Source organism: Acartia tonsa, chromosome 8 (assembly GCF_053477335.1).
Source record: "Acartia tonsa isolate MP-2025a chromosome 8, ASM5347733v1, whole genome shotgun sequence".
Classification (NCBI taxonomy): Eukaryota; Metazoa; Arthropoda; class Copepoda; order Calanoida; family Acartiidae; genus Acartia; species Acartia tonsa.
This window is the reverse complement of record NC_137267.1, coordinates 5,473,994-5,498,726: the sequence shown is the minus strand read 5'-3', so window position 1 is coordinate 5,498,726 and position 24,733 is coordinate 5,473,994. Positions and strand designations below refer to the sequence as shown.

Below are 24,733 nucleotides of genomic sequence, written 5' to 3'. Positions count from 1 at the left end.
GTCTCCTCCTTGACCAGCAGCCGTCGCTCCTGGAGCACTAATTCGTTGCGGTATAGCTGGCCCTCAAAGTGGACGTCCTCCCCCTCACAACCCACCCCCTCGGGGCTGTTGACGAGGGCGCCCACCATGTCGATGGTGAAGAACAGGGGGTGGTTCAGCTGGAACGTCAGTGGCTGGGTCTTGCCTGGCAACGTGTAGACTCGGTTCCTGGCCAGGTCTCGGCACGCTTCTGGGTCTATCTTGGTTGGCCTCATGAGGGTGGGGACCGAGGTCACCTTGAGGTGACCCCATACCCCACACCTGAATGTCCACTGGGACACGGTGAGCTGACAACTGTACCCAGTGGTTTCCCTCACCTTGACTTGCTGCAGGACGTGTACTTCATGGCCCAGGGGCACCTCTTGGTGTAGGGGCTCCGTGTTACACATCTTTTCTTTATTGTAAGACGTGACATGGGTGGGGTTGGCACAGTCCCACCCCACCAGGACGTAGCTGGTTGTAGGCCACACGGCTGCCAGCAGGAGGCCCCACAGGACCATCCACCAATGGGAGAGGCTTCCAGGCAACCATCTTCCTCGTACACGCGGCTGGGGATCTTCTGCTCTGGTCACGGCTGCTTCTTGGGACTGGACACGGCTGGGCTGCTCCTGGCTAGATACAAGTTTCCATTGAGCGTTATCTGTATGCGGCCGAGGCACCCCGATACCCTCCCCAATGACAGACTGGCAAGCGACTGGCACTTGCCTGGGTGTCGGCTCCCCTAGCCCTAAGTGCTCCCTTCCCTTGTCCAAAGCATGCCCAGTGGCATGGGGCTGAAGTGCATGTGGCACAGGCTCGCCCTTACTCACTGCCCTCCCCTGCCCTAGGAACTCAGGTGCATGTGGCACAGGCAAGTCCTTGTTTTCCCAAATTTCAATCTCCCCAGCCTCAGGTGCAGGGGGCACAGGCAAGGCTGGGTGTTTACAATATTTTGGATACAACACATTTAACAAATTCAACTTATCCTGATGTTGAGCAGCTGGGTTCCCTTGGCTGGCAGGGGGCTCTGGATGGCATGTAGCTGGGCTCTCCCTGCAGGCTGGTGGCGCTGGCTGGCATGTAGCTGGGCTCTCCCTGCAGGCTGGTGGCGCTGGCTGACTGGGGGTGACGGGTGTCACCCCTTCCTCTGGGACCGCTGGCTCGTTCCAGGACTCAGGTCTCTCGGTGGCGGCGACGGTTGTCGCCCCAGACATCAGGTTGGAGGCTGGCTCGTTCCAGGATCCAGGTATCTCGGTGGCGGCGACGGTTGTCGCCCCAGGCACCAGGTGGGAGGCGCTGGATAGCACCCCCCCATCATCCCAGGTGGCGACGCCGGGTGGCGTCCCATACATCGATGCAGAGGTGCTGGCTAGCACCTCCTGCCTCTCTCGTTCGGCGGCTGCCAGGACCTCCCCATACACCGTCTCAGGGACGCTGGGCAGCGCCCCTCCACTCTTGCTGGGTAGGCTCAGTCGGGCAGGTTCCATCATGTTGAGGCTGAAAGGCTGGGGCCTCAGCACCTCTGGCTCGGCTATGTTGTTGGGCTGTATCAGCTCTGGCCCCAGATGGTTAAGACTGAAGCCTAGGCCAACCCGGTTGGGTTCAGCCGCGCCGCCCAGTACGTTGATCCTAGCTGGGACAGTCCCGAACTGCGGCATCCCATCGGCTCGGTCCGCAGCTCTGGGGGCGGCTGCTTGCTGTGGTGGTGCTGGGGGCGCGCTCCCTTCCATATGGGCCACTCTGCTGGGCTTCCCTGGAGGGGCACCCTTGTCGGCGGTGCGCCTGCGGCTGGCTACCTGGGCCCAGTCAGCTCTACAATCGGCCGCCGTGTGACCGTCATAGTGGCAACGCTCACACTTGGCAGAACGGTCACGGCGTGGCTGGGTGCGTCTCTCCTCTAGGCTAACTTCCACAGGCGTTGGGCAGTCTCGAGCTCGGTGGCCTCTCCCCTGGCAGCGGTAGCAGCGGCCTGGAACCTTGTCATCTGGAGCGACCTTCCCCATCTGGTGGAGACCCGGAGCCAAGGAGCCAGTCTCCATTGGCTCCGACTCGTCATATTGGGGCAACTGGATGCAGGCAGATCCAGTCAGCCCGTCGGTCGAGTCCACTAAGCACACACCTTCCTTCAGCTGCTTAGTAACCATGGTCACGGTGAACATGGCCTTACGAGTGTACTCAGGTACACTCGTAATTTCATGGTTCATCATGAGGCGTTTTACATTGGCGTTACGAATTCCACGATTTAATTCGTCCACCAACAACTCAAGATCCTCATGGTTGTAGGCGTCCCTATACAAGGCGCACTTAGTTGATATGTACGCTTGTATAGGTTCTGTCGAGTGTTGCTTGTAATCCCTAAACGCTTGTTTAAGCGTTTGGGATTCAAAAGCAGGGCGAAATAGCAATTCACACTCGGTCTTGACCTGTTCGTAGGTCAAGGCTTGGCCTGCCTCGCCAAACAGATGGGACGCCATTTCCGCCGCTTGCCCTACCAATGACAGTAGTAGGGCGTTGCGGCGGTTGAGGGAATCATGAGGTGGCACGCGGTAAGCCGCCCATGACATCTCAAGTCTGCGGATATGTGCCGACCAGGATTGCTTGGGCGGCCCTCTAAACTCCGGCAGATTGCTCAGCATCAGCTTGCGGTACTCGGCTGGGGCCGGCTGAGGGTCATCCTGGAGCCATCCTGGGGCTTGGTCACCTCCTGGGGCTTGATGCTGGTCCATTGGGTCAACGGTGAAACGGCGGGCACAAAGTTATACAGTACTAAAATGAATGGTTTGTCACTTGAGGCTTCCTAGCCTAACAGCCAACACTGTTTGTATCACTAGGTTGGGAGTTTAGTTGCAAAGATATAACTTAGCTGTACTTATCACTAGTTAGGTGTTGAGGTTGTAGGGTAGGCTGGTAGAGGTAGATAGATGTTGAGGGTCTGAACTGCTGTCAGGAACTGATTGGGTTTTCCTTTATCACACTAGAGCTAGAAGGAAAGAAACTTGCAATTCTTTATTTGCTAAAATACCCCTGTTAAATGCTATGGAGTAGCTCCGCTCCGGTGTGAGTGTGTGTGTGTGTGTGTGTGTGTGTGTGCGTGGAATCTCCTGTCCTTGTAACGCGCGTCCGCGCCGTCAAATCCGCGCACACGGGGAAAACGCGCTCTCACCCCTCAACTCGCTCTCTCATTGGTCCGCTTCGTCCGTTGGATTTATGATATTTTCCGCACTCTGTTGCGCTACCCGTGAATGGCGCTCTGTGTGTCCGATCGCTAGCCCCACACTACAGACGGACTTAGTCTAGTGTGGGTAGGAAGGGGGAAGCGCGTGAGGGGACGGGGGTAACTCCGTCCGTTCCCCCTGTGAGGGAGGGGGGTAACTGTGTGCTGGTGTAATAGGGCCTTTCTTCTTAATCCTAGGCTTATCTATTATATCACCCTGATTGTATTTGCCTTCAATGGAGAGGGGCCCCTCCCCTTCCCTTGGAATAAGGGGTGTATTGTTGTTGTGCTGTGGGCTTGAGATTGTTTTGATTGTATATCAGGGTCTTTATTATATTACATCTAGCTTCTATTTTTGTCCTTATCACAATTGCATAACAGATTTGTTTACCAACTCTGTTCTATTTTTAGCTGTTATCACAATACACAATAATCCAAGCCTGTTCTATTCTTAGATTTATCACAACACAACAATTTGTTTGCCAAGCTTTGCTCATAAATCTATTGTTTGGCCATCAAACTAGGGTGGTAATCCCTGCAAATGTGATATAATATCTGTTTTCTAGATGGGTGGCTGCGTTGTAGCTTCTCAGGATACTCGGAGTTGACGTAGTTTTTCTCTGTTCTGGTGCACTACACTCGTATGTTAGCTCGCAGCTTGCAGCTATGTGGCATGTTTCAGCCTATCGGCGGCAGGGAATGTCCCGTCCTGCTAGCGCCGCTGATCCAAATCCGGCTGATGGCGGCAGGGAATGTCCCGTCCTGCTAGCGCCACTGGTTCGGATCCTGCTATTTCTTGCAGTAAAGTTGGCCTATTTCCAGCCGTTTACACTTACTTGGCTTGTTTCAGCCGGTCCGCAGGCCTGTTTCAGCCCTTTTGGCGCTCAATTCTCCGTTAGATATCAGCGCTGCTCGCGGTTATTCGTCGAATTTCGCTGTCTCGCTTCCACAACTGCCGGATGCAGAGTTAAACTTTGCTGTCCAGGGTGGGTAATTCAGGTTGCTTGCGTCAGTTTTGCCAGATTCACTGCTGGGAGTACCTTAGCCTCAGATGCGCGTCTGCTCTACACTTGTGGTTCGCCGTAATCTCACACAGCTGTCACCAAAGTTGTGGTATCCGCCGAGGATAAATGGCAGACACCGGAGTTCAATTAGATTACGGCAGTGTGACAGACGTGGACACCTTACTATAGAGAAGCTACGCTTCTCTAGCTTTCACTAGATAATGATCAACATCTAATTTCAGTTGTCACTTTATTGAAGGTTTAAAAGATACTGAAGCTATATACAACAAACAATAATAACATGGATAGGAATAAATAATCATAACATAAAAGCATAAATAATACATATACAATGGTCAGTTTGGGCAATAATGATCCCCCATCCCTGAAAAGGGTGGGGGAGAATTAAGAATACAGTTAACCATAATAAACATGACAGATTCAATCATTAATTCTAAGCGTAGGGAGGGGGTCACTAGACCCCTTCCCCAGGACTCGGGGGAGGGCCGTTGACCCTCCACCGAACCCCAGATCAGGGGTGCCATAGGCATGGCTCACGGTTGCCGAATACCACAAAGCAATGAAAAACAAATCGAATTACCTGTTAAAGATACCAGATTTCTCAAGTTGTAGGAGGGTAAATGACACAACGAGCTCTGGCAGCAGTACCCCCACAATATCATGATCCAGAATGTTGGCTGTTGCCAGGTAGTGCCGGTGGCTGATGGCACTGGTCTCCAGCGCAGCTGGCAACAGGTCCAGCACATGGGTGCACAGGTAGTTGAGGTATTTCCTGAGGAGGGCCAGCACACCCTCCTGCTCCTCGTTCTCACTGTCCTCGCCACTCCCAAGGTCAGGTCCTAAATTACAAAGACGGATCATGGAAAGATAACGAGGTAGCGGGTTTTGTCGTATTTTCACAGTAGCTTTTCTCTTATTTCTAGCCCTCTGGGGGGCTCTAATTCTGCGGGGTAATTATTTACATTTACCTAGCTCAAAATAACCTATCAAAACTACTGTAAAAATACGACGAAACCCGCTACTTTGTTTTCTTTCCATGATCAGAAAAGAAAAATATATCTATAAGTAACCAGGGATCTAATGGGATAAAGCAAAGGACAATAAATTGATGTATATCCCAATGATGAAACACAAAATTACCTCTTCTGTAGATTACAATTAGTTGTATAAACGTTTGAACACTAAATTAAATGAAACAGCCGAAAAAATTCAATAAAAGACCCCAAGGTTGTAAAGCCAACGAATAAAGCATCGTTATCATAAGACTTTGATGGTCAGTGTTTTCAAATTCCATATAATATTCGAATCTAAATTTCAGTGTATGTCTATGATAAATATTTCCAATTTTTAAATTTTTAAAAACATAGGTAGGTACCTATTGAAAATTTAAAGAAATTTTATAAAATTAATTTTATTGACCTAAAGGGTGTTTAAATAAAAAACAATCGCTTCACTTTTTTCAATATAAACCTTACAGTTTGGGTCCAAAACTAATAAAAAATAATACAAGTCATGCCCAAGCAATGACAATGAGAAAACATTATTGAATTTTGAATCTACTCACCCTTCCAGAGCCCTAGAGCTTAAGACCTAGCCCTTGCAGAGAAATTTGCGCTACACCGAAAGTGCATATTTTATTACAAATTTGTCTTTTTAAAAACCAATCGCTCACAATTTGAACCATCATAAGTACTTAAAATCTTGTAGATAGACCCCATAATGTTTGGAGTTTTTGAAGGGGCATAGACCTTTCTTTAGACACATTAACAAGGTTTCTAACACAATCTTAGCCAATTTGGCATCAAAAAGAAAGACTTGGCAATCATCAAGAACTAGGAATAGACAGAGCCGTCATGCCTCAAAGTTGGATGGGAATGTCTTTTTTATGTCAAATTGGCATAGATTGAGTTAGAAACCTTGTTAAGGTGTCTAAAGAAAGGTCTTTACATGCCACATCAAAATCTCTAAACATTATGGGGTCTATCTCCAAGATTTGAAGTACTTATGGTGGTTCAAATTGTGAGCGATCGGTTATTTTTTTAACACCCTTTATACCACTAACTCTTGCTCAAACTAAATTGTAATTACCTTTTTATCGTATATTCTAAGAAAATCGAAATATTTAATTCTTACCAAGAGCATAAAGTTCAGCAATCAGCAGTCTCTGAAACTTAATGAGAAGCTTCAAGCTTGGATTCTCTTCAACCTTTTGCGGGTCAGCAAGATCATCAAGGCTTCGAGTGTCATCACTGTTTAATGCTTGGATCTAAGCATTAACAAAATGTTATTAATATCTTTAATGTGACAAATCTCAAAAGCAAAAAATCTCCCCATCCCCCCCCCCCTTATTTTTGAAATAGATTGAAAATAAGAGGGGAGGGGGTGTTACCCTGTGGTGCTTCAACAAAACTTCACAATATAAACTAACTTGACCTAAAGTAAAACTTAACTACACAAAAAATCTCCCAAATAATTATTTTCATTTTTTTCTTCTTCAAATTAGTAAAGGGGGGGGGGGGGGCAGTATGTATAGCATCGTATTACTGACAATTTACCACGAAAATTTAAATAGAAACCACAAAATAAATAGCAGTGGTATAACAAAACTGGTTTTAATCATGTATTTTTTACTTTAATATCCGGGGAAAGCTGTTTATAATACGATGCGATAAATAACTATACCTGAATCAAGCTATGAGCAGAAGAATTCTTCATGAGTTGTCTAACCAGGTACAGTAGTGGAATGGCTGAGGCCCTGTCCTCCCAGCTGGAGACCTCCGCAGCCCGCTTAGATTCGGATTCCAGCTGTGCCTGTAAATGTAGATATATTATGAGGGTGATAAGACAATGGCCGATAAATTTATGGACTACCCCAATGATGATACACAAAATTACCCCTTATTATTAAATTTATTGGTTGAAACGTTTGAACACTCAATTTAATAATAAACAGCCCGTTGTTCCATCTGTATGATAATTAAATAGATTCTGATTCAAGCTGGGCCTGTAACAACGGATATATTATTACTTGGATGATTTTCATGATCTCTAAATTAAAATTATGATTCCTAACTTCCGCTCCCTTTACCCTATCCCATCCCCTCCGACTGGATGAACGAACTGGTCAATGAAAAATGCTCCATAAGCAAAATTACAATTTTCCCCTATCATAATATCCACGTATATTTCACATACATTCCTGTAATATAAATATTAACAAGTAAAGTAATTAAAAAGTATTAAAAGTAAACAGTGTAATTGCAAGGAGGGAGAAGACAATAAGCAGTTTATAACACAAAAAGTTTATAAAAAAAAAACGTTTTCTTATTCGTTGGCTTCATAACTTTGGGGACTTCTTCTATAGATTCTTGATTGGTTGGTTCATTAAGATAAGTGCACTAACGTTTCAACCACTAATTGTAATCTACAAAAGGAGTAATTTTCTGTATCATCATATATATCAATTTAACGGCCATTGTCTTACCCCGTTAGATCCCTGGTTAAATTGCAAAGAAAATTAAAACTGTGATCATCATTCTTATAAAAAGGTAATGTAATAAGCTCAAAAAAATCATGAATGGACTTATGGACAAAGTAAATTATAGAACAAATATTCAGTTATAAAATAAAAGAAAAATTGAAAACCAGGAACTTTCATGATATATGTAGCATGATTGATTAAACGACGGGCCAAGTAAGTTGCAAACTGAATGCTTTTTGGAAAGAAAAAAAAAACAGCAATCAATCTTAAATAGCAACCGAGAAAGTTACATATCCTACACCATAAAGTTTCAGTTGCCGGACAGTTGCTTCGCTACTAAAAAAAAAAATCCAAATCTAACCTGTTCCGTCATAAGTTCTTCTCCAGTGAAAGGTTTATCCTTGGCAGAGTCGGTGGCACCCTTCTCAGCCTCCTCCGTCAACTCTTTCACCTCCATTTTAATGGCGCCCCGCAAGGCTGTCTTCAGGCCCCCGTCCGCCATGAGGCTGGACACAAGTAGGTCGGTCATGAACTTCCTGCCGCTGGACTGACCGCTGTGATTGTCGGCGGCTGTGGTTTGGTTTGGCAGCAGGGCTGATAGCGCTCTACAATTTAAGTTCTTATAAATAAACAATAATTCAGAATAAACAAAAACAGAGCTGGATCTTTGAATCAATTAGTGCTGCCCATTGCCACTGCCGATGCCACTGTCACTGACAGTGCTGCCAGTAAAACATGGCTCTTTAAATCAGAAGGGCAGTGGTGAGCCAGGAAACACTTTAGAAACACCCAGAGGCTCAGTGACAGAAGTCATTTTGCGATGCCAGTGAGCCGGTCAATGTTTCCAAAGTGTTTCCCGGCTCACCACTACCATTTCGGTTTAAAGATCGCTATTAGGTTAGCCTCTTTCAACATCGGCTCACTAGAGGCTATGGTAGTGGCATCGCTATGATGTAAAGATCCAGCTCAGTACACGGAAATACAGTGAAAGTAAAAAAAATATGCAATAAAAAGACTGTGTTGATACTTTTCCTTAAAACAAACTCGAAATGTGGACGTTATACCACTAGGAGATAAACTAGGCGTATTCCAAATTGTTGTACGGATAAAAAGTTGCAGAGAATCTGCATTAATAAAACATAGTGGGTGTGCCCCTAGAATCTTTCTAAGGGCATGTATTAAAAGGTGTATAGAAGGGCAGAAAATAGATTGAAACCATCCCCAGACCAATATTCACATTCCCTAAAAAGTATAACTCAATAAGTTCAGTAGTTATTGAGATCTTAAGCTGTAGACAAAAAAACCTAACCTACTTTAAATCCTAGAATTACAAAATGTTTATCAAAGAACTATTAACCTAGCTCGTTCATCCGCTGTGGGTAGCAGGATCATCCAGGCGGCCTCCAGAACTCCTTGTGCCGCATCCTGGATAGTCTCCAGAACTCCAGAATTACTGGCCAATTCAACAACCTGAGAGTAGATGAAGATTTATGTAGCTTGCTATGGTCCTTTAAACCAAATGAGGTTTTAGTTAAATAACTTTAATTGGATTTATACGATATTTTCCTATTAATCTAATACAATCCAGTCCCCTATCTTTTAAATAAATTGAAAATAAGGGGGAAGGTTTTTTTCGTTTGTTTCTTTATTACATTTGGTTAAGGTTAGGTTATACTAAGTACTTGTTAACCCCGAAGGGTTGTGATCCATACAATAATAGGCTTAGACAAAAAACTACCCCACTTATTTTCAATTCATTCTTTATTTAAGTGCTCGACAGGCACTTTAAGGGGGAAGCATTAACTGCTCTAATAAAATACTCAAGGATCTAAAGGGATACGACAATGGCAGATAAATAGATGTATAATATCCCCAATGACTATACACAAAATTAAACCTTTTCTAAATTACAATAAATGTCCCTAAAGTTGTTAGGTAACTAACGAATAAAAACGTTATCATAAAACTTTGGAGACTAGTGTACTAAACAGCCCTTTGTCCCTTCCTCCCTAAAAAATACTAACATTCTTTTTGAGGGAAGCTAACAAGGACGAGCCCTGTTGTAACCACTAATTATAATCTACAGAAGGAATAATTTTGTTTATCATCATTTGGGATGTACAACAATTTTTGGGCCATTGTCCTATCCCTTTAGATCCCTGACTAAAAATAGTTGTACATATACCTTCTTTTTGAGGGAAGCTAACAAGGATGAGCCCTGTTGCAACCGTAGCGTAGCCAGGTTTATCTTGTGATGCTTGACCGCCAGCAGCTGTAGCTTCAGGATGTTTAGGGCGGCACATGCCACACATTCCTCCTCTTGTCTTGGCGGACACCCAGATCTTAATTAAACAAGGATGACAACATTCATAAGTAGCGAAGCTCTAAAATTAGAAGGCGGGACAAACGAACAATAACTCTTGTAGAGTGTCAGAAGCTATTGAGCAGATTATTATATATTACATAAATGAGCATGCAAAGTTTGAAATGGATAGGATAATTCTAATATGTCTAATTTAACGACAAGAGCTATCCGTAACGGACGGACGGACGGACAGACAGACGTACGGACGGACCGACCATAATTTTAGCAAAACTCCGCTTTTAAAAATGTAATTTTTTATCAACAAGGTTCTTTAATTTTACCCCCCAATTATGATAAAACAAATTTAACCATTCTAAATTACAAAATCTGTAAATTTAAGTTATTAATGAGAAAGTTTTGGCCTGGCTAGTCTATACCAACCAATTCAGGTTTAATATTAAGTCTACAAAATTTTGAAGCCAACAAATGAGAGAATGTTTTTGTAAAACTTTAGAATAACTGTATTGAATAAAAGCCTACCTTCCATCAAGCTGACCCTCCAGCAGTAGATCAATCAGCTGGAAGGTCTGTTCATTCAGGTCAATAATGAATGGAGATGGGGGGAATTTCTCTTTAGAGGGTGGTGGTAACCTCCCCCAAAATAAATATAAACCTTACCAGGACCTGTGAGAAGCTACCCTGTAAAGGAAAACCATATTGGTAAAGCTTTTAGCAAGATCCTTCGGTACAAACAGACGACATCCTGTTACATTATTATAAGGATATTTTTAAAAGTAATAAAGTGTACCTTCCATCAAGCTGACCCTCCTGCCAGATCTTGTTAAGCAGCAGATCAATCAGCTGGAAGGTCTGTTCATTCAGGTCAATAATGAATGGTGTTCTCAAGGGGACTGTCCATGACTCTAGGTTGGTCCAGGACACTGTGTAGTTCGGGCCTGCAACTATACCTGAAAAAAGAATATTTTTCACAGGAATCTAAAGGGATAAGACAATGACCGATAAATAACCTTAATTACCTATAAAATTGTTGGTGTTGCTATTAGAAAGTAGAGTAGGGGTAGATACACAGCTGTCATAGTAACCCAACTTATCCCTTGCCATTGTCTTCTCCCTTAAGATCCCTGAATAATATCTTACCTATAAAATTGTTGGTGTTACTATTAGAAAGGAGAGTAGGGGTAGGTACACAGCTGTTATAGTAACCCAACTGATTCTGATCATTCTTGCCCCATCCATACAGCTTTCCATCCTAAATAATTTTAATTACATATTTTAACAAAAAACCAACGAAAAGAAATATTCTTAAGCTTCAAAAAAAACTTTATATACTTTGTAAAACATGATACTTTTTTGTATACCTATACTTTTTTAAAATAAATATATGTAAATGTATAATGTATATTGTATATCCATCCTAATATCAATGGAAAATCGCTGATGATTTAAACTCCATCAATTGAAGCATTCAACCAACTAAATCAATTTTACCTTTGTGACAGCGACTACATGCATAGCACCAACAGAAATATCAACCACTGCCTCATTAAGATCTTCAATCAGTTTAGGGTATCTGATATGCTCTTCAGTTCCGTGTCCCAACCTAAAGAGTTTGGTATGCACTCACTTCCGCATATTGTTTTATATTCGCAAAAAAATGCATCAGCAAAGAATTATAGCGCTAAATGCTCTCTTGTTTAGATAACTAATAAAAACCATTAACTGACTATCAAAGGCCTTGCGAAAGTCGAACTAACAAGAAATGGATAATATATATATATTAATAAGAAACCTTTACAAAGACTCACAAAGCCTATCTGCAAATAAGAGACTTACAAAACCCACATATCAGGATGGCGCTTCTCATATTTGTCTATTGGATGTAACTGATGTATTATTGAGATCTCAAATATGTTAATGCTTTCAGAACAAGCTTTTATAATTTCCAGGTGAGTGGAGTTTTTTTTCTTATTTAGTGATAAGAGTAAATCAAAAGGGTATAGTTGTAATAATAAATAGTTCTAATGATTTAATAAAATGTTACATTGCAAATGCAGTAAATGATAAGAGAAAGACAAAGCTAAAGGGGAAGATCAGTTTGTGCCAATGTAATAATTTAGATTCTGTATGAAAACTGCAAAAAAAATTTTAAAAACAAATACAATTACTTACAAGAAAACTAAAACTTTTATGACAAAAATAAATCCACTTTTTGGCAAAATCATTATATCTTTAATTCCAAATGGGGGAAACGTTAAGTCAGAATATCATGTATATTTGTAGAAGAGCATTGCATAAGTATATGTCAAATTATTTTAAAAAACAAACCTGTAGTTATCCCCCTTGCCCCAAGTATACACTTTACCATCTCTAGTTAGGGCAACAGAGAACTGGGAGCCACAGTAAACCTGTAAAATAAATATATTAAAATAGATGAATACTCAGATAATTATACATATATATCTATAGTTAGGACTAGAGATGGCAATCCGTCGATTTTTTGGGCCGGATTCGGATTCCGGATTCTTAAAAGAATCCGTCAAAAAAAGTGGCGGATTCCTTGCGGATTCCGGATTCTTATTTTTGGCGGATTCCGGATTCAGATTCCGGATTCTAGCAATATTTTAAAAGGCTTTTTTAAAAAATTAAAAAATTTAAGTGCTACACATGTCCTAAAAATTAATGTTTTTGGTTTTTTTCTATAATTCACTTCCGAGAATTGAACCAGATTTTAAAAGATATTATATATAATGATGATAATCATTGCCTTCAAAAAGGGGAAGTTAAAAGAAAAAACTCAAGACGCTAATTTTAGCCTACCAATTCAGAATCCGGAATCCGCTATTAAAAAACGGATTCCGGATCCGGATTCGGATTCCAAAATTGGCCCAAAAATTGGGCGGATCCCGGATTCCGGATCCGGATTCCGGATTGCCAACCCTAGTTAGGACAATAGAGAACTGGGAGCCACAGTAAACCTGTAAAGTAAATATACAAATATAAATGAATAATCAGATAGTTATACACTATATCTCTAGTTAGGGCAACAGAGAACTATGAACCACAGTAAACCTAACAAGAAGGAGATATTAGACTGTAAATTTATCGTACATTGTCCTATCCCTTAAAATTTCCGAGTTTTTGTATAAATTTTACCGGCCCTAGTTATTGAGTGGCTGCGCAACAATGGATACAGAATACGTGGATATTGTCAGGAGAAAATTTGCCCTCAATTTAGGTTGCTAATGTGGATGTCATTTATTGAACAGTTCGTTCTTCCAGTAAGAGAAGAAGGTATGGGTGGATGGTGGAGGTATCGTTATGTTAGCCAGCTGTAAATACCAGATTATCAGAGTACATAAAAATCTGGTGCTACATCCAAGTAATTATATATCTACTTGCGCAACTAATACCATTATGTTTACCTGTACAACTCCTTGATCCGTGAGTTTTTCAACAATTCTGGGGGTGCCAGACCCATCACTACCCCCTCTCCCGAGCTTGCCATAGTCACCATCCCCCCACGAATAGACTGTCCCGTCCTTGGTCACTGCCAGCGTCTGGGCATCACCTAAATTATTCATTATAAATATATAAAGTCACTTTATTTCTATTTAAACACATAAGGGGCGATTCGTCGTATTTTTAAATTGGCTTTTTATAGGTTATTTTAGGTTATATTGGGTTAGGTGATTGTCTCACAGGGTTAGGTAATTGGCCCCGCAGGGTTAGAGCCCCCCCCCCGCAGGGGCTAGAAATAGGAGAAAAGTTACTGTGAAAAATACGAAGAATCGCCCCATAATGTGCGATGTTACGAAAGGGACTATACCCCACATTTCAAGTAACACTCAACAGACAACCAACCTTTTGATTGCACGACCTTTGTCTGCGACTTATTTGACCAAGGCATTCCCACCAAATCTAACCATTAATGCCAAGCAACTGACATATTAGCAGTAGGAACCATTAAACGTCTTTAGTTTATGAGGCTTCCAAGAACTCAATCGGTGCAGTAGTTATCAAAATCTTAAGCTACAGACAAAAAAACCTCACTACTTTATATAATGGGATGCATACCTGAGCCACAAGCAATATCCACAATAGTCTGATGTATGAGGAGAGACACGAGGGTGGGGGCGAGACAATCCTCCCCAGTGCCGTGGCCCAGCCTGCCATAGTTACCCTTACCCCACGTGTACACTTCTCCCTCCTGCAGTTAGATACACTAATTGATTTCTGTGTTTTAGGAGCCTAAGTAATTTTATTTTAGGGATCTCAAGGGATAAGACAATTGATGAAAAATTTATATCCCAACTTATGATTAACAAAATTACCCCTTCTGTAGATCAAAATTATTGGTTGAAAAGTTTGGACAATACTACAAGTTTAGGACCGACCAATTTAGATTCCTGCTAAGTAATAGAAATTTCAAAATAAAAACTCAACTAAAAAACAATTTTAATAAAAAATGTCAATAAAAAATAATAGTAATTAAAAATACAGTAATCCATTTGTGTATATGACTATCCTGTGTAAGAGCAGCACTGTAGGTTGTACCGGCAGATATCTTTTTAATCCATTCACCTCCCAAACCCTTAACATGGAACAAGATTAGTTATCATGAATACTAATGCCTTTGGGAAATTAAAAAATACTAGGTATTCTTTTATTAACATATCCACAAACACACAAACTTCTTGGAGATCATCGTTTTAGATGACCCAAGGAATATATAATATAAATGACGAGAAAGCACATTTTTTTGAATTGGTGAAAGAAGTGAAAACTAAATGCCTTTTTTTCATAAAAATTAGCACAAAAAACAGCCAATTGCAATACAATAGCTATACCTGTATGTGTTTAGGTGAAGAGTGTGAGACTTGATCTCCATGTCCCAGCCTGCCTCCATCCCCCAGGCCCCAGCTCCATACCTAATAATAGTCGTATTAGATTTATTTTCCAAAATAAAAAAAAAGACAACAAAATGATACAATAAAATGAGCATAAGTATATCTAAAATTACATAATTTCATATATGTGTTGCTTCTGTATTTACATTGGCAGCTATGATGTCGCGTGAGCGGTGTTGTCTCTAGCTGTAGAAAAAAAAGATTTCTTTGGTTTCAGAAGCAGAAAAATGTACATACATTTAAATATCGGGTCCAGTTTTCCCGCATGCAGCTTTGTAGTTCCCCCCTTTTGTACACTTAAGTTGTGTGCTGTTAAAAAAAGGCTTTGAACTGTAACCTTTCGGTTGAAGGAGATGAAAATAAAATAAATCATAATAATACCTGGCCCCCGTCCGTCATGACAAGGAAGTGCTTCCCATCAAAGGCCGCAGAGATTTGGATGGGCTTCTGCTTCTTTTCCTAAATAATAAACATGTATTTGTCTATAAAGTTTTATTTAGTAAACTTTTATAATAGGATCAGTAAGTTAACATCTGAGGGAGGGAGGGGACGTCGGCCTGTAAATCACAATGGTACCCAACAGAAAAAGTTTTAAAAACTTTACTCTTTTCATTGGTTAAAAAAAATGGTTACTTTTATGAATTTTTATGTTGGTTGTTTCAATAACTTTTTGTAATCTACAGAAGGTGTAAATATGTGTATCATCATTTGGGATGTACATCAATTTATTGGCTATTGTCTTATCCCTTTAGATCCCAGCAGTTTTATCACTGAAAGTTTTGAAACTTAAACAGAACATTCAGTTGACGAGACTTCCACTGGAGGCTTATCAATCAATCAACAGACACTCCTAACCTAACTGGTAATAGCTATTTCTCGCATCGTATTAAGAACAGCTTTCTGCGGATATAAACTGTCAATTATAAGATTAAAATTAGTTTTTTTAGCCCAAAGATGCCAAAGGAACGGAATAAGAAAAACTAGTTTTAATCTATGATTGTACATTTTTATACTCGTAGAAAACAGGATATAATACGATGTTAGACATAATTTTTCAGTATGACTGAGAACCGGTTCTAATCCACCGCCGGATATTAATCGATTTCGAAGCCATACAGGAAATACATTATGTAGATTTTTAAGCAAAGCTCTACACTTGGTATGTCTTTACCTGCATAGCTTGAGTATTAATCCTCTCAACATCTTCCCCCTGACCAGATGGAAGAGTGTTAGTGCTGATCTTCAAGATTTTCCCATCTGAAAATATTCACAATCAGTAAGTAATCTTTATATCACAACAATTCAAAAAGAAAACTTTTTGAACAATGAACAATTTTAAGTAAAATTTAGGGTTTGGTATTTATTTTTTAATATATATTAAATACAGCTTATGATTGATTAATTTCAATGGTTTTAATATAATAATAATCCTTGTTGTTACTATCTATATATCTTTATTAGATACAAAATAAGTAGATACAATTCTTTAAAATATAAACTGGCAAAATATATTCTTCTAAAGACATATTAAGAAAAGGAAATGAAAATTGTGTATAAATTAATCTAAACAATTTTCTTCCTCCTAAATAATGTAAGCACCCGAAGACAGAATTTCAAGCAAAAGAAAGAATGGAAGGGTTGGGAAATATAAATCTACCTGCGGTTATAACATAGATGAATTTATCCACACAAGCCATGGACTTTATGCCCAGTCCTTGCAACTTTTGCACACAATCTCCTAAATTATTAAAAATAATATAAAACTGGACTGAAAGTGAGAATCCTTTGGCCAATCATAGATTGGTAAGCTTCGCGCACAGCTGATTGTATTCTATGTTACATTACAAGCTGACCCGCAATTCTCGTGGAAGCTACTCAATTATTACATCCCTCTGGCCTAGAGTTTTGGCAGGTGTTCCATATTAAGCCACCCTAATTAATGGCACTCTCATACAAAAAGTGGTAAAGATTTTTCCAGTATAACTTTGTAACTAATATTTCCTGGATTAGAACCAGTTAGAATCATCTATATCATCGTATTACAGACAATTTTCTACGAATACTAAATCATAATGATATCAGTTTTAATCTATAATTTTAGTTTTAATATCAGCGGAAAGCTGTTAATATTACGTCGCGATAAATAACTATTCTAATATAGAAAATTACTTTTCTCTTAACACAGTTTTTTTATGGGCTGTACTTTTCAGGGAAGCCTTGTAAATGTCTAGTGATGGTTTTATGCTATTTTTCTAACCTTCTCTCGAGTCTAGGGGAGATTCAACTAGAAAGCTACAAATGACACTAACCTTGTATCTACTAACCAACCTATATTAGGGAGGCCAACATCACACACACACACAGGGAGGCCAACATGCTCTAGCACCTTATACTATGACTGACAGACGTACAGACCCTAGTTATATAGTAGCTGCACTACTTGTGTGTCCTACTAACCAGGGATGGAGGGAACATTGGGCTGCTTATTACACTAGTCCCCAAAGTTTTATATTTTTGTATGAGTTAGCTTATTAACTTTTGATGCTTTTCTTGAATTTTGATTAGTTGGTTCATAAAGTGGAATATCAAAAAGTTTCAACCACAAATTGTAATCTACAGAAGGGGTAATTTTGTGCATCATCATTTGGGGAAGTACATTCATTTATCGTCCATTGTCTTATCCCTTTAGATTCCTGCCTACTACTAACCTTGTCCCCAGAAGCCAATCTCCTGTTGTGAGGCCGACATGCTCTGGCTCCTCTTCATGGAGGCTGACGAGGTGGAGGTGATCATCCTGGTTGTGGTGGAGTGGCCCATCATACACATGGAGGGGGGGAAGTAGGGCTTGGCCAGCCGTTCCAGCTCACACATAAGGGCTACAGCTGTCATCTGTTACAGGGGGTTACAGTTATTCATTCAATTTAGATTCATAATTTACATCCATATTTTTTACTGGACCTTTAAAAATTTTTTCTGATAAATTACTAGAAAACCCAAATTTTATAAACAGATTTAGGTAGGTATATACATTCTGTAGATTAAAATTCTTTTTTGAACCAACCAAAGAAGATTTAATAAAGTATCCAAAGTTTTAAACCAACTCTAGAGAACAATTCAATAAAACTTTGGGTACCAGAAACCTATTTATTCTTTTATCTGAACCATTGATAAAATATTTTGAAGATTAAAATTAGTGGTTGAAACGTTTGGACACTCAACTTTATGATCCAAGAAATCAAAGTTCAATATCCCATCCCTCACTGGCATTATCCATTTTGCAGATTTTAAAAAATGATTCTAATTTGAATAACGTTCCTTAAGGTCAATATTGTGTGTGTCATCCTCCGGATATTCCAAATATTCCAGGAAAGTTTCACACGGATTAATATTCTCATAATCATCATCGCCCAGCCCATAAGCATCACAGTTGGATGTAGCTTTAATCTCTTGGAATCTTTTGAGGACTGGTAGCAGCGGTGCCCGGTTGTTCTTGACAGAACCGCGTGTATTCTGAGATTCTGCTGTCCATAGGTTTAGCAGAAGCATAACATTGCTGAGAAGCCCGGACAGACTTGCCTTCTGGATATCCAACTCTAGCAACAGCGCTAGGGCCGTGTATCTATCTTCAAGGGGAGGTGTGGGCCCACCCCGCCCAGCCACATCCCCACTCACAACCTGTTTCAGAAACTTTTCAGCTCTGTCCACAACATCGATCCAAACTTTGGAAACTGTTGCAGAATGGAATAGGGTAGCTTCTGGTAATGATCTTAGTGCTACCAGAGATTCTAACAGTAATTCTGAACACAAATCCTGATCTTCGCCTGACCTCCAGGCCCGCCTCAGGAAGGCGAAGGCAAAGCTAAGAGCTGCCTGGCTGCCGACCCTTGCTAAGCTGTGGGCTGCGTGCTCTTTGCCGCGGCTAACTTCATTGGTAACTTGCCTGCAAAGAAAAATATTTATCCCAACGCTTAAAATATAGTTTTACGCGGATAGAAACATGAAAATTTTGAGTTTATTCACAATTTTGTTCCGGGCCAAAAGAACAGGAATTTAAGATTTTATCTTAACATTAAGGAAAATTCACAACAATACAATACACGATACATGATTTTTAATATGGTTGAAAACCGGTTCTAATCTACCGGAAATGAATCGGATTCGGAGTCACAATGTATTAAATTTTCCTACAAATATACAGAATGTTTTGATAAAAAGATTTTTATTCCAAAACTTATTGAATTTGATACTTTTAATTTAAAGCAAATCATTAAAGGAAAGTTCTTACATAAGTCTCTTGAATCTATTGTTCTTTTCTTAAGATTTTTTATGAATCAACAAAAAAAAACTTTGAAATTCATTTATTTATAATTTAAACCCTACCTAGGTACTTCTGTATTAGACTTATTATTTTCACTAGTGGTGGTCTGTGATGTTGATCTCTGGAGGGAGGTTAGGTATCTTTGCATTATTAACAGTCTCTGTCCCAATCTAAATATTCTTGAATTAATAATCCTTATACACAAGTAACAGGATGTCTGTGTATTGATCTCTGGAGGGAAGTTAGGTATCTTTGCATTATTAACAGTCTCTGTCCCAATCTAAATAAATATTCTTGAATTAATAATCCTTATCAGCGTTAACAGCCAGCGTTTAGGAGCCGTTTAATTTTGATGTGGCTCCGGCTCCGCGGAGCCGTATCTGGAAATACGGCTCCGGCCTCTGCTCCGGCTCCTACCTTAAAATTAATATATCAATTTTTGTTCATTATTGAATTTGATAAAATAAAATAAATAGTATAAAATATTTTGCTTTTGTTTGATTAAAGTTATATAAAAGTAGAAGGATATGTGTCTATTTGTTAAGTAATAATAGTTTTCAGTTTATTATATGGAAATAGACCGTTGCCAAATTATAATATTACTTTAAAAGATCATTTTTAGCTAATCTGGAGCCGGAGCCGTTTTTAACGAAAAATACGGCTCCGGCTCCACCAAAAAAGTTGCTGCTCCCGGCTCCGGCTCCGAAACGCTGGTCACTAACAGGATATTGAATAAATATAATACCTAAAGATAAATAATTAGAGGTTCAAAGTTTAAAAAGCAATTTGCTAAAAAAAGATAAATAGACTTGGTAGCAACTTCCATATAACGATTTTTTTTATTGACATACAGACTAATCATAATATGTTCTTTTAAAAAATAACTCTCTCCAACTGAGTAGGTATGTACCACAAATATTTAATTAAATAATCTTTTACCTAATGGCTGACAAAGTGGTTCCGGCCGTTTCAGCATTCAGCTTCCACTGTTCTTCAACCAGCACCTAGTTAAACAATCAAAATTAATTTGGGTAGGTAGGTACCTCAATATTTTTTACAAATATACATCAATTTTTCGTCCATTGTCTTATCCATTAAGATCTCTGGGTATTCCAACGTTCCAAAACAGACTAATGTACTGGAACCTAAAGGAATTGGACATTGGCCAATAAATTGACGTACATCCCCAATGATGTTGATGATACATAAATTACCCCATTTATAGATAACAAATATATTCTACAAAAAATTTCTTCTAAAAAAAATTAAAAACTTGTCCATACCTTTAAACATCCAGTAAGTTCGTTCCTGGCAGGTTGTTTGCTCCAGGTCCAAGAGTTTATTATCTCCTTGGAGCTCCTCAAATCCTCCTCCTTCTCTGTCGGGTGTTCGGAACCGCACCTAAGAATAGCTATTTATAGCATTGTATTAAAGACACCTTTCCGCGGATATTAAAGAAAAAAAGTTTTAAGATTAAACCCTGATTTGTAAGACCCGAGGGACCGAAGTCCATGGCTAACCTTTATCATCGTATCCTTGTATAAATGTATCAGGATGTATGATTGTTGCGAAGGATCTCGCTAACCGCTGATCCAATATCAATTAATATAATATGGTTCTTTACGATGAAACTTCTCATAGGTCCAGGGGAGATATATCAATATGCACCCCTCTCCCAGTAGGCATCTTTTGATTAAAAATTTATCATTTGTGACTAAAAGTTACCATTTCGAAAAAAAGAAAAAAATTTAAGCATATAAAACAAGATTAAATTTGTAAAAATTATAGGTAATTCCCAAACATATTCTCATTGAAATCTTAAAAAAGAAAATAAACCTGGAATTGATGGTACTGTGCTTCATATTTTGTCGCAGGGTATCCACTTGTGAGCTGTTACATATCTCACTAAAAAGTGTATATTATACCTACATTATTTCATTGATTTTATTTATTATTTTGGAAGATTTTTAAAATTTTGCTTTGAAGATTTTGTCTCAGTATATCAAATAATTTTTATAATAGCAATTGCTCAATATAGATTAATCATCCTTTGTTTAAGCTGAAACCCCCTCTTTCCTCCATATAAAGTATAATATATTAAGGGGGGGGGGGGATATAAAAATCTAATAAATAACCAAAAAATTAGGGGTTAATGAGTAATCACCCCTTCACCTTTAGAAGTTCCTGACTATTTTTGGTTTTATAATTTAAATCCCCAGTACCAATCGACTGACCGACAAATCTGGTATTCAAAGGGATAAGACAAATGGCCGATAAAACAACGTACAATCCCAATGAATATACAAAAAATACTCCTTTTGTAGATTACAATTACAATTAATGAGACAACCAATAAAATTCCCCAAAGTTGTTTGGGAACTAGTGTAATAAACAGACCAATGCCCCCCTGCTGTAAACTAACCTAAAAAGAAGGTGTATCAACTTTTTTGCTTTTTATTTAAGACTAGCGGTTACGCCCCTAGAAGCCTCTAGGAGCACTTAATTTAGGAGGGGGAAAAGTCTACCTCATCCCATATTAAATTTGAGTTTCAAAAGAATAAAAAAATATTTTTTGGGGGGGAGTGGGGTGAAGACACCCTCTCCAAAAATAGTTTAAAACCTTCCCAGAACCTATAAGAAGCTTCACTGTAAAGGATAACAATATCGATTCAGCGGTTCGCGAGATCCTTCGGGACAGACAAAAAACGCTTACTACTTTATATAATAGGATAGCTAGCCGGTTCTTTCAGTAAGTAGTAGATGTAAAATTTTTCATAGAATTCAGATATGCAATCGGTTTTTTTGTAGACCTCTTATTTTTAAAGTAATTTAAGTTTTTTAAAAAAATAATTAAGTCAGTTTTAAGGTACTAAAACGCAACAAAATAAAAGAAGAAAATGGCCAGTATGAACAAAAATAGTAAGATCTTTAATTTGACACCTTACTTTTAAAATTCTGTTGAGTAATTATTGAAAAAATCTATTTTTTTAACCTCGGTTTAATAAAAACTTTAGACCTAAATATTTTCTCAAACAGACATAAAAAACATGGGTTCAACTTCATATATACCTTTAAAATCAGAAAAATATTACGAATCTATTCTAAGCAAAATTGAAAAAGTTTTATAAAACTATAATAAAAAAAATAAGTTTATTTTAAGAATCATAATTTTCGGCTTTAAAGGGTTAGCTTGAACCAAACCTGAACCAAACCTAAACAAAAGACAATGCAATGTAGCAGATATTTTTTAAACACAAGAAACAATAATGTATTTTTAACTGCATTGTTTTGAAGTTTATAAACAGACTGATGCATATTTGTTCATAATTTTTCATTCTTTACATGTTCTTTAATATCACTATATTTATTGTAGTATCTATTGTATATATTGTATGAACGATCTCCTTTTTTTCTGGCAACTCTATAGGTTAATTTTAAAGGTTAAGCTTCCCGATTCGTCAATTTTTGCGATTTGTAATTGGCTAGTTTAGTAGTTACAATTCTTAAAATAAACTTTTTATTTTTTCTATTTTTTATTACAATTTTTTTAAACTTTTTAAATTTTGCTTAGAATGAATTCATATTATTTTTCTCATTCTAATGGTATATATGAACCCATATTTTTTATGTCTGTATGAGAAAATATTTAGGTTTAATGTTTTGATTAAACCGAGGTTAAAAAAATAGATTTTTTCAACAATTACTCAACAGAATTTTAAAAGTAAGGTGTCAAATTAAAGATCTTACTATTTTTGTTCATACTGGCTATTTTCTTCTTTTATTTTGTTGCGTTTTAGTACCTTAAAACCGACTTAATTATTTTTTAAAAAAACTTAAATTACTTAAAAAATAAGAGGTCTACAAAAAAACCGATTGCATATCTGAATTCTATGAAAAATTTTACATCTACTACTTACTGAAAGAACCGGCTAGCTATCTTAAATAAAAAGCAAAAAAGTTGATACAACTTCTTTAGAAAAAACTATTACGTACCTAAAGTTGAAGTCGATGTCATACTCTGAATTGGAACAAACCAACTCGCCATCTTTGACCATTTCATTCCAGAGTCGACACAGTCCCTCGCGTGTGAACATTTGTCCTTAAAATAAAGAACATATAATATTATATATCCAATATTTGATTTCAAAATCTACAAGATCCTTCTAACGTGTAAACATTTGTCCTTAAAATAAACATAATATTAGATCCTGCTATAATCAATGAACAAGAGTCGACATAACCCTTCTCGTGTGACATTTCATGTCCCTAAAATACAGTTGATATTAAGACATTAAAATTAAGAAGATTAGACCTTAATAAGAACACTTTTTTGGTTTAGCCTGACTGTCGAAAACTGAAAAAAAAACATTTAAAAACGATTTAGATGCCAAAAGTTTAAGCAAAGGGTCACTGTCACTTGGAGCAGGTAGTTTTCTGGATTATACATCAATATATGTATATCTATTTCTATCATTATGGACATAATTATCATTGTTTAAAAGTATCATTTTACTTATTTATTTTAAACAAAAGGTAATGTTTAATGCCTCACAAATGAGTTTAAACCTGATTGGATGTTTTTTTTGTTTTTTTTTAATGAGGGATTTCCACATTTTGGTCAGGTTTAGACTTCCAGTTGATATTGAAAATTGTAAAAGGTTGACTTCCCTGAGGCTTACAGTCGGCTGCCGAGCCCTAGTAACAAGTCTAGAAGTTTTAACACCCAACATACAACCAACTTACCCACGTCCATGGTGGTCCACTTGGGATCATGTTGTATGTGAGACTTGAGGGTCATACCCCCTGTCAGGGAGTAGTGGGAAGTCATCCCCCCTCAAATCTCTCCTTCTAGAGGGGATAGTGAATATGTTTTATGTTGCAGAGATCTAAAGGGATAAGACAATAGCCGATAAATTGATGCACATCCCCATTAATAATACACAAAATTATCCCCTTCTTTAGATTACAAAAAGTGGTTGTAACGTTTGGACACTAAATAAAAGTCCTTAAAGTTATTAAGTCAACAAATAAGAAAATGTTATAATAAAACTTTTGGGACCAGTGAAATAAAAAGCCCTATGTCAATTGAAACTCACAAAATTGCTTAGGCAAATAAAAAAATCTATTTCAGGCAATTTACCTCAAAGTGCATTTCGAGCATAGAAACACCCTACTGAAAAAATCATGTATATTATCGTATAGCAGACAATTTTCAACGAAAAAAAAACAGTTTTAATAGCCCGGGCCTTCAACCCTTCTGGCCTAACAAAACTGGTTTAAATTTTATAATTTTTCGTTTCAATATCCGCGGAATGATGTCTATAATATTATGCAATTTATAATTATTCCATTTTCTAATTTTCAAAATGCTCTACAAGCATAAAACACATTCTTCCCTTCGTCTCCTCCTTCAAAAAAAATTTAGGGTTAAACAAAAAAAACTG

General features: G+C 38.5%; 1 protein-coding gene across 1 annotated transcript in view; it reads right to left on the bottom strand.

Annotated features, from left to right (window-relative positions):
• LOC145325866 (E3 ubiquitin-protein ligase HERC2-like) overlaps window positions 1-24,149 on the bottom strand; it is a 40,490-nt gene extending 16,341 nt beyond the window's left edge. Inside the window, exons 1-25 of the mRNA XM_080168837.1 lie at window positions 24,033-24,149; window positions 23,283-23,388; window positions 21,126-21,194; window positions 20,573-20,690; window positions 20,229-20,293; window positions 19,352-19,459; window positions 18,289-18,911; window positions 17,680-17,862; window positions 16,629-16,709; window positions 16,143-16,228; window positions 15,353-15,430; window positions 14,912-14,992; window positions 14,593-14,655; window positions 14,139-14,274; window positions 13,487-13,632; window positions 12,390-12,469; window positions 11,553-11,664; window positions 11,202-11,313; window positions 10,852-11,011; window positions 9,924-10,080; window positions 9,096-9,208; window positions 8,100-8,343; window positions 6,940-7,068; window positions 6,391-6,523; window positions 4,838-5,096 (exon numbers count right to left, since the gene is read on the bottom strand). Coding sequence (XP_080024963.1) covers window positions 4,838-5,096; window positions 6,391-6,523; window positions 6,940-7,068; window positions 8,100-8,343; window positions 9,096-9,208; window positions 9,924-10,080; window positions 10,852-11,011; window positions 11,202-11,313; window positions 11,553-11,664; window positions 12,390-12,469; window positions 13,487-13,632; window positions 14,139-14,274; window positions 14,593-14,655; window positions 14,912-14,992; window positions 15,353-15,430; window positions 16,143-16,228; window positions 16,629-16,709; window positions 17,680-17,862; window positions 18,289-18,911; window positions 19,352-19,459; window positions 20,229-20,293; window positions 20,573-20,690; window positions 21,126-21,194; window positions 23,283-23,388; window positions 24,033-24,117 — 3,527 coding nt within the window. The 5' untranslated portion in view covers window positions 24,118-24,149. The remainder of the gene's footprint in view (window positions 1-4,837; window positions 5,097-6,390; window positions 6,524-6,939; window positions 7,069-8,099; window positions 8,344-9,095; window positions 9,209-9,923; window positions 10,081-10,851; window positions 11,012-11,201; window positions 11,314-11,552; window positions 11,665-12,389; window positions 12,470-13,486; window positions 13,633-14,138; window positions 14,275-14,592; window positions 14,656-14,911; window positions 14,993-15,352; window positions 15,431-16,142; window positions 16,229-16,628; window positions 16,710-17,679; window positions 17,863-18,288; window positions 18,912-19,351; window positions 19,460-20,228; window positions 20,294-20,572; window positions 20,691-21,125; window positions 21,195-23,282; window positions 23,389-24,032) is intronic.
• Between the last annotated feature and the right edge of the window lie 584 nt (window positions 24,150-24,733).